Source organism: Schistocerca gregaria, chromosome 9 (genome assembly GCF_023897955.1).
Source record: "Schistocerca gregaria isolate iqSchGreg1 chromosome 9, iqSchGreg1.2, whole genome shotgun sequence".
In the NCBI taxonomy this organism is placed as follows: domain Eukaryota; kingdom Metazoa; phylum Arthropoda; class Insecta; order Orthoptera; family Acrididae; genus Schistocerca; species Schistocerca gregaria.
Genome location: NC_064928.1, coordinates 110,922,410 through 110,932,907, shown reverse-complemented (window position 1 = coordinate 110,932,907; position 10,498 = coordinate 110,922,410). Strand labels below are relative to the sequence as shown.

The 10,498-nt window shown below is 39.5% G+C and overlaps 1 protein-coding gene across 2 annotated transcripts in view; it reads left to right on the top strand.

The window, feature by feature from the left end:
* Positions 1–10,498, top strand: part of LOC126291689 (protein Smaug homolog 1) — a 99,374-nt gene that overhangs the window by 79,358 nt on the left and 9,518 nt on the right. For both annotated transcript variants that reach the window (XM_049985313.1, XM_049985314.1), the window contains exon 10: positions 8,691–8,889. In XM_049985313.1, the coding sequence (XP_049841270.1) occupies positions 8,691–8,889 (199 nt within the window). The remainder of the gene's footprint in view (positions 1–8,690; positions 8,890–10,498) is intronic.

Sequence of the window (10,498 nt, the reverse complement as noted above, 5' to 3'; positions counted from 1 at the left end):
TCAATGCAAAGTATGAACTGCAAAGACTGGAGTGTGCAGTGATTCATGGACACGACAAAAGGAAACTTGCTGTATATATATCAATGACAATAGGCCAACCAATGTTCAAGTAGGGTCCAGCAAAGTCCAAATGAATGTGCTGTCAAGGCGCTTCCAATTTTGGCCAATCAAAGAAATTTAGGTGAAGAGCTGCCTGGTGTTTCACACAAGCTTGGTACTGTGCATTCATCTGTTCTTTTTGAGTGTCCGTGCCGAACAAAGTGCAATTTCTATGAGCTAATTGTTTTGTATGGACCAGCTCCAGTGACCGTGGTGGAGCATGCTGAGTAAATGTCTCTGGAGAACTTTTGAAATCACCACATGTGATGGTTCTGATTCGCTGCATAGCAAAATAGCACATTGAAGCACTGAAAAGTCATGCCGACGTGCAGGGTATCGGACAGATCACCAGGTTGATGATTTGTTTCACTGAGCGAGGCCAACCCGTGCAGATATAGTGCAACAAAATCTGCAAGTCCAGAGCTGCTGCTGTTGCTGCTGCTTCTGCTGCTGCCTGAGTGACCTTCCTGTGATAGGAAATTGGTCCAGTGTGTTCAACTCCTGTGAATTGATGAATCGATAATATATGATTCCGATGTGTAAAAGCCTGCATCCGGTTCCAAAGGAAGATGCAAGAGTGTGTTTGCTTGGCTTGCTTGGTTGTGGGCATGTAAATTATCTCATGCTGGTAATGCAATAGAATAAGCACCCAGCCTTGCAATTTGTATTCAGTGCAGTTCGGAATAAGCATGGCTCGTTTGAAAATTGACTGCACCAGTTCGTGTCGGTGACTAAGTAGCATTGCCTTCCACACAGGTATTGGTGGAATTTATGCAGTCCATAAATGATTGCAAGAGCCTCCTTTTCTATCCCTGAGTAATTGGTCTCAGCCTTGTTGAGAAGTTTGGACACAAAAGCCATTGGTCTGCCTGGAGAACTACTTCTGCACGAAAGTACTGCACCGATCCCATATGAGGATGCATCCATGGTCAAGGCAACTGGTTTACCAGGACTGAAATGGACCAGACAATGGTCACTGAGCCCAATCTCTTTAGGTTTCTGAAAGGCAATGTCACATTTCTAGAACCACACGAAAGGCACATTTTTATGTCGAAAACGATGTAGGGGTGCTTAGATTTGAGCAACATGATGAATGAAACGGATATAGTAGGGCGTCTTCCTTACTTCTGACGTTTCAGATTTTTTGGAGGCTGAAGTCATGTATAGCCTGCAGGTGACTGCTTCGGATGAACACATTGGGAATGGATCACATTTCCTAGGTACTCAAGTTTGTCTAGAAGAACACACACTTGTCTTTGTTTGAAGTGTTGTCTGGGGGTCTGTATTTTAAGATTTGTTCACATTTTACTATCTGCCACATTTTCAGTTATATTGAGTCATAAGTCACTACAGTATTTTCCACATTCACACTTAAATTTGCACTTTCATGTGAGACCCTGCAAATCTGTCGCACATTGCCTGTACATTTGACGTGGTTGTTTTTCGAGCCTAAAGAATTTAAATGGTGCAGCCACCACTTCAATCTTATTACAGTAATATTTGTAGAGTGCTCAAGTGAGTTTCTCATAGCTAACTAGTTGGGGTCCTGTAGTAGGGAATAATACACAAATGCGGTAAACGGTGACACTGACAATGGACAGAAGAAAGACTGTGTCAGAGTACATTGAATTTGGCAAGTAATAGTGTGTGCTTCTAATATTCTGACCAGTCTTACTTTTCTTCTTCAAACTGTTGAAATGGAGACAGCAGTGAAGGTTGTGCTGCTTGTGGCTGTGCAGTGCCAGAGTCCATATCTCAGCTGCTGCCCTCTGCATTCGGATGAACCCCTTCATGAGTTCTGTAATTTGATTCATTGACTGCATCTGTAACTGAAAAACTGATTTATATTTAGGGGTGGTGCCACAGCATTCGCATTTGTGGCACCACTAATTGTGAGGCAGGCAGATGAGGGGATTTGGAACAGAGAGTCTCACACGTTTTTTTTTAAAAAAAAATGCCTATACAAACACGCGAGAAATCCTAAAGCGTAATTTGTCAACTGTGGCAGCACAGCAAGTAAATAGCAAAAATGAAGAGCACGAACTCGTAACTGAAAATATCCACAAGCACTAAAAGTTCATGAACAAGCGAGCAAAGAACAGCAAAATGACAGAGGAAATGATGCAGATCAAAGAGTTCGGAATTCTCATAGCCAGATGATGATACAGGTTGTCCGGGTAGAATGGCTCGCACGTGTCATATTAAGTTTAGATGCAGAGAAGGGAACTGTGATAATGCAAACAAGTTAGTGACAAAAATACACGCTTTATTGCACAGCGATACTTAACTAAAGTTGCACAGCAACTTGTTGCTTGTTTGTGGACAGATACAACTAAGCAGTGGCCTGTCAAGGTTGTGTTGCTGTTGACAGTGTCAACAAGACTGTCCATCCTGGGCGCCACGTTGTCAATCGCTGTAGTGAACGCTTATCCCTATGTGAAGGCTGTAGGCAGCTCCACTTGTAGACTGCCTCACAGGCTAGTCTCCACTGTAAACAGCAACCGTGGAACTCTGTGCTCAAACAGTTGTACACAAACACTGAATATAAATCCCGTTACTGCCTATGGCTGCTGCCTATCACAATGTGGAAGCCAATCTCATTGGTGGCAGCACAGAGATTGCCGTTTTGGCTGCACTTGGGGGTGGTGAAGAACATTGAGGCACCACCCATGGTGCCATTCAGAAACTGTCTCTGGTTGTGTGTTCAAAAAATTCTTACATATCCTGTTTCCATTCATGCAAACCACATAGCCATAAAATGTCATTTTACATTTTCTCATTGCTAAATTTAGTTGTTAAGTTTTCTTCTTCTAATCTTAATTATGCCCTCTTGTATTCACTATTGTTTTACTGGCTTCAATATTTATCATAGGCTATTCCTATTTTTTTTCCATGTTTCCTGCTGCTTCTTCTGTCTGTCAAATCTAGGTATTTGGATGTGTATAAATATCCTGGTTTTATTATTGGAACATAGTGCTGCAATACTTGCACGAAAGGATATCTATATCTTAATACAATAAGGCAGCTTCAAATTTCTGTTGGTCACTTGTTAGGTTGGATTTGAATTTTCTATGATGTGCACTGGGTAAAACTTGACTCTTAAATCAACTGTGTTACACACAACTGACACAGAATAACATTGCAGCAGCTCAGACAGACATAACTGTTCTTCTTGCAGGCAAACACGTTTGCTTACTGGACAAACTAGAGTGAAACCTCAAGGTAGATTAAACTGTGACAACCTGGGACCTTTGCCTTTTGCAGTAAGTGCTGTATTGTCTGACCTTTCCAAGAAAGACCGTGACTGGCTCTCGCATGTTTATTTCTGTTAGTACCTCATCTCCAACCTTCAAAACACCACAGATGATGTTCTATATATCTTGCGGGACTAGCACACTCGTAGGAAAAGATAATGCAGAGACATAGGTTAGCCACAGCCTGGAGGATTGTTTCCAGAATAAAACTTGCGCACACTCTGGTGCCGAGTGAAAATTCTTATACTCGTCCACAATGCAGTATATCTGACATGTGGTTAGGCAAAGGTCTAGTTTGACAAGTTGGGACAGATGAAGACTGTTGTGTCTTTGTAGAAACCACCCCAGCATTTGTCTGAAATAATTAAAGATAGATATGGCCTTAAACTTCCCAGACAGATACAAGAACATGTTGATTGAAACAGCACTGCCGTATTTTGTTTGTCCCTAATGTGTAATACTGTTTCCCTTGCACATTTTTGGAAAATGAAAAGCTAGTGCTACACTGTTCATTTCTAGACACCAATCACTGCGCACACACTATTGGCTACCCTAAAGATTTTAGCAATGAAGTTTGGTTTCTATTTTGCATACAACTTTCCATTTGCATACCTGAAAAAATTTGTTGGCACTCCTTCATGACAAGTGAGATGTTGATCTTTGACAAGGAAGGGAATAGTAGTGTTATCCATTGCAGAGCTACAGTGTAAGGTTTTCCACATACAGGCAGCATTGTAATGCAAAGAAGTATGTTGGGAAATAACAGGTATTGATGATATTTGTTACCACCTTTACCAAATCCTAAGCAGTGTTACCTAAGCATTACTTCATTGTGTGGAATATATTGCTTAACAGGTACTGCATTTTTAAGCCATTTTTAATGCTGGCTAAGTTCCTTGGGTAATTTGTTCTAAAATTTTCTTTTAGAAAATTCTGTTCTGAGGTTTAGAGTTAGTCTTTCTTGGTAAATGAAGTTGTCTAGCTCTTCTTTCATGGTTATCAACAGAGCTGTTCAGCAGAAATTCTGTTTTGTTTTTGATGTGCATAGCTGGTTAGTAATTGTACTCACATTCGGTAGTTAAAATTCCCAATGTTTTGAACTTTTCTTTAGAATGAGACCATTTACCATTTTTGATTAATATCCTTATGGCCCTTGTGCAGTTTGAAAGCTGTGCACAGATGTTGTGTGTTTGTTACCCAGAAACTTCAGTATCTAAGAGTTAAGGTTATACATGAATAGTAAATAATCAGGACACTGATGGTGGTGTCCTTTTCCCTCTTCATAATGTTCAATGGAACTTCCTTGGGGGTATCATTTGCTTTCTAAGCAAAATGTTATGTTGCTTTCTTCAGTTGCTATAATACTGTTGTCATCCGAAAAGAGAAATTAGGGAACATTGAAGATATCACTGTTGTTGAGGAGAAACAGTACAGCAAGTTTGATGGTAGGATTATAAATACACAGCCACTGCCGTAACCACCCTGGCTGCTGCCTGAATGGTCTTGTACGCTTTAAAAAATCAAATGTTACTACAAACTTTTATCTGTCTGCTACACATTGATAGAGAAAATCTGTGTGAATATTAACAAAATAAAACAATGGATAATTAAAGATAGAATAACAATATGAAGTGTATGTTCATGCCTCATTACTAAATGTCTTGTTGGTACTTCACTTATTTCCAGAATTATTTGGTCTGCGTTACACTCCAGGTACAGAAAGTTGCTGCGACACGTTGCCATAGTTTTGACATAACAGTAACAAGTGTTTCATCACTCTTAAGTTCTTATTTACATTAATGTTTCTATGTTAATGCTACACAGCAACTCTAGACATGTGGTGGTAGTGGGGTTAAAGTAAGAAAGTTAGTTTACTCATCTACAAAGAACTGTGACAAAGATGTTGTAAGACATCAAACATGATGAGAGGTGTGTTACATGTGATAAGGATGACTCTAGCTACATGGTGCAAAAGCTGAAGGAATAATACGAATGATGAGAACTGGCAACATACAGAAAACTGAATAGAGGTGGGAGGCACAAATGTAAAAAAAAAAAAAAAAAACCTAGACATTGCTTCTGCTACTGGATGACTGCAATGCTCTAAAGTATCTGAAAGAATCACGTATTATGATTTGTCAATGAAAGTTAGCACAAATAACAAAATAGCCAAAAAGAGCAATAAGACAACTAGAAGATGTTTTCTAGCGTGGGAAAATAATGGGCAAAGCAAGGCTACTTGCGCTGGAAATGGAAAGGTGGTGATAAATGCAGTGGAAACTAGACAGTTATTGTACCTTGGCCTTCTAATAAGAATGGATGAAGAAGAAAGGGAAAGGTGGAAAACCGGAAATAAGAAACTGTCAGCTGTAAGTAACATTTGCAGTACGAAATTGAAGTTCCTTTTTCAGTTTAAATCCTTTGTCTACCCAGGTAAAGACCGTGTGAGCTTCTGACTTTTGCTGTTCATGATTCTGAAGATTTAAGCCAAGTAGAATACCTGCACTATGTATACATACAAAAGATCACTACCTGTGCAATTCCATTACAGCACGAATATCACAGCTGCACCTTAGGTGCAACCACAAGAGTGTGTGTGTGTGTGTGTGTGTGTGTGTGTGTGTGTGTGTGTGTGTGTTTGAGAGGCCAGACAAATCAAATGTGTGGTTCTCGAAGAGGGCAGCAGCCTTTCTGTAGTTGCAGGGGCAACAGTCTGGGTGATTGACTGATCTTACCTTGTAACATCAACAAAAACCGCCTTGCTGTGCTGGTACTGCAAATGGTTGAAAGCAAGGGGAAACTACAGCCATAATTTTTTCCTGAGAGCCTGCAACTTTACTGTTTGGTTAAACAATCGTGGTATCCTCTTGGGTAAAACATTCCACATGTAAAATAGTCCACCATTCAGTTCTCCAGGCGGGGACTGCTCAGGAGGACATTGTTATCAGGAGAAACAAAAATGGCATTCTTTTTATCAGAGCACGGAATGTCAGATGCCTTAATCAGGTGTATTGGTTAGAAAATTTAAAAAGGGAAATGGATAGGTTGAAGTTAGATATAATGGGAATTAGTGAAGTTCGGTGGCAGGAGGAACAGGGCTTCTGGTCAGGTGAATATAAAGCTATAAATACAACGTAAAATATTGGTAATGCAGTAGTAGGTTTAATAATGAATTAAAAATATGAACACGGATAAGCTACTATGAACGGCATAGTGAACACATTATTGTAGACAAGATACACAAACCCCCACACCTACCTCAGTAATCCAAGTTTATATGCCAGCTAGTTCTGCAGATGATGAAGAGATTGAAGAAATGTATGATGTGGTAAAAGAAATTATTGAGGTAGTTAAGGGACATGAAAGTTTAATAGTCATGGAGTACTGGAATTTGATAGTAGGAAAAGTAATAGGTGAATATGGACTGGGAGTAAGGAATGAAAGATTAAGCAGCTCAGTAGAATTACGCACAGAGCATAACTTAATCATACCTAACACTTGGTTTAGGAATCGTGAAAGGAGATTGTCTATGTGAAAGAGGCCTGGAGACACTGTAAGGTTTTTGATACATTATATAGTGATTAGACACAGATTTAGGAACCAGGTTTTAAATTGTAAAATATTTTCAGCGGCAGGAGTGGACTCTGACCACAATTTATAGGTTATGACTTGTAGATTAAAACTGAAGAAACTGCAAAACGGCAGGAATTTAAGAAGATGGGACCTAGATAAACTGAAAGAGCCAGAGGTTTGAGAGAATTTCGGAGAGAGCAATAGGGAATGATTGACAAGAACAGGGGAAATAAATACACTAGAAGAAGAATGGGTAGCTTCGAGAGACGAAATAGTGAAGGCAACAGAGGATCAAGTAGGTAAATAGAAGAGGGATAGTAGAAATCCTCGGATAAGAGAATAATTATTGAATTTAACTGATGAAAGGAGAAAATATAAAAATGCAGGCAAAAAGGAATACAAACATCTCAAGTGAGATTTACAGGATCACTAGGGAGTTAAGATAGATACTATCTATAGGAAAATTAGTGACCTTTGGAGGAAAGAGAACTACGTGTATGAATATCAAAAGAAAACCAGTCCTAAGCAAAGAAGGGAAAGCAGATGCCAAACTATCAGTTTAATAAGTCTTGATTGCAAAATACTAACTTGATTTCTTTACAAACAAATGGAAAAACTGGTAGAAGCCGGTCTTGGGAAGATCAGTTTGGATTCTGTAGAAACATGGGAAAACGCAAGGCAATACTGACCCTATGACTTACCTTAGAAGATAAAGGAAAGGTAAACCTTTGTTTCTTGCATTTCTAGATGTAGAGAAAGCTTTTGACAATGTTGACTAGAATACATTCTTTCAAACTTTCGAGGTAGTAGGGGTAAAATACAGGGAACAAAAAGCTATTTACAATTTGTAATGAAACCAGATGGCAGTTAGAAGAGTCAAGGGACATGGAAGGAAAGCAGTGGTTGAGAAGGGAGTGAGGCAGGGTTGTAGCCTATCTCCGATGTTATTCAATTTGTATATTGAGCAAACAGTAAAGGAGACAAAAGAAAAATTTGGAGTAGGAATTAAAATCCATGGAGGAAGAAATAAAAACTTGGTTTGCTGATGACATTGTAATTCTGTCAGAGACAGCAGAGGGGCTGGAAGAGCAGTTGAACAAAATGGACTGTCTTGAAAGGAGAATTTAAGATATACATCAACAAAATGAGAATAATGGAATGTAGTCAAATTAAATCGGATGATGCTGAGGGGAATTTTTATGAAATGAGACACTTAAAGTAGTAGATTAGTTTTTCTGTACAGGAAGCAAAATAACTGATGACGGTCGAATTAGAGGGGATATAAAATGTAGACTGGCTACGCCAAGGAAAATGTTTCTGAAGAACAAAAATTTATCAAGTATAGATTTAAGTGTCAGGAAGTCTTTTCTGAATGTATTTGTATGGAGTGTCACAGTGTATCGAAGTAAAACACGGATGATAAATAACTTAGACGAGGATAGAAGTGGTGCTACAGAAGTATGGTGAAAATTAGATGGGTATATTGCACAACTGACGAGGTACTGAATAGAATTGGGGAGAAGAGGAATTTGTGGCACAACTCTACTAGGAGGAGGAATCGGTCGGTAGGATGCATTCCGAGGGATTGACAATTTAGTATCGGAGAGAAGTGTGGAGGGTAAAAATTGTAGGGGGAGACAAGATATACACAGAGCAGATTCAGAAAGATCTAGGTTGCAGTAGATGGCAGTGAAGCAGAATAAAAATAAAACACCAAAATGCTCTGCAGGCTGAAATTTTTCTGTTGTATGTTATTTGTTGTAGGTGGCAGAACACCCAACAGCATTTTGGGTATTCGGGAGGCCACAGCAATGGCTACTCTCACGGGAACAGGTTCCAACAGCCACCTCCTTCTCACCCGCGGAAGAGTGGGGTTTTCTCACCTACGGGTCCCATCCAAATTCAGCAGAGGGTGCAGGCACCGACCAAGAGAGCAGAACACACGACACCACCAGTGCTTTCGGTGAGTTCATTTTCGTATTCAAACTGAAAATACAGTTACTAATTACTGTGTGATGACTGGTTTGAGGCTGCTTTCAACATTAGTGTGTCCTGTACAGGTCTGTGTAGCTGCTGCAGCCTACAGCCATTTGAACTGTTCATAGTGTTTGAGACTTTGTCTCTCAGCAGATTTTATCCACCTACACTTCCTTTCGTTACGAAATTGACAGTTCCTTCATGCTTCTTTTTGTTAAGTGCACCACAAAATTGTTTCCCTAATTTGATTAAGGACCTGTGTGCCAATTATCTGTCTTGACCACCTTACCTTCAGCATTCCTCTGCAGCACTACATTTAAAAAAGCTACTGTCCAGACAAATGTCTACAGAAGAGTCTTACTAACACATTAAATTTGTATTAAATGTTGGCAAATTTCTCATTTTCAGAAACATTTTTCACGGGTTTTCTGTTCTCCATTTTATATCTTAGTTTGTCTACTGTTATTGTGCTGCCCAATAGCCAAGGCTCTTTCACCGCTTTAATGTCTCATTTCCAATGTAATTCTGTCGACACCTCCCGATTTAGATTCCTGTCTGTTCCCTGTTTGTTTTTGTTGATTGTAAACTTCGTAATTCTTAGTTTTCGAAACGTTTGATCTTGCACACACATGAAAATTATAGAGGGAGACGGAGGCGTGACTACTACAGTATGCCGGTTCAAATGGACGTGATTGCAGCAATTGTGCAGATGAAAAAAAAAAACAACTTGTACAAGATGGACTAGTGTGGAGAGCTGCATCAAACCAGTCTGTGGACTGAAGATAACAATTTGTAGCAATGATCAAAAAGTTTTGTGATGGGGGGGGGCCTTATGATGTGGGAAGATACAAAACAGTGCGCAGTTTGTAAAAGGTTGCAGAAAAAGGGGACTACTATAAATTTTTATTCCATTGTAAATATACATTACTGATAAAATTTCCTGGCAGAGTAAAACTGTGACTCACTCGCGACCTTCGCCTGTTGACTGAGCTACCCGTTACCGTTCGGCCTTCCGAGGCCTGTTTGGATGGTTTTTAGTTTTAAGGGCATTATTGACAATTGCCTGCTGTGCAAGACTCCCCGACATCTTTGTCGATTGCTCTGCTTTTCCATTTTATGTTGATGTTAATCCTTAACTGTCTCTTCATCTTCCTCTGGTTCCATCTATTGTTCTGCAGGACGCAATTCTTGGTAGTGTCGTTTCAGATGTATATTGCCTGCCAAGTCAATTCTTCTCTTCTCATCACTTTGATGTGATGGTGTTTGTATATTTCTCTTAATCCATTTTGTCCCATGCACAAAATGGAGGATGTATTCATCATATATAGGTTAAAAAATTTTCATTAGTATTTACCTTTCGAACAGTTTTCAACCTCTTGCCTTATAAATATGAATGCTTAACATCTGTATAATGTTATCGGTACAAAAGTCAATTGACGAAAGTGAATTTTGAATTTGGTACTAGTCAGGAGAGGTCCCCAGTGGTGGATCAACTTTTTCAAAATTATCTATACCGGAATGTAGGTCAAGATGTCAAGGTTCACACTCTGAAGCCATTTATCCTGGTGGGTCCTTGTTTGGGACTAATCAAAGAA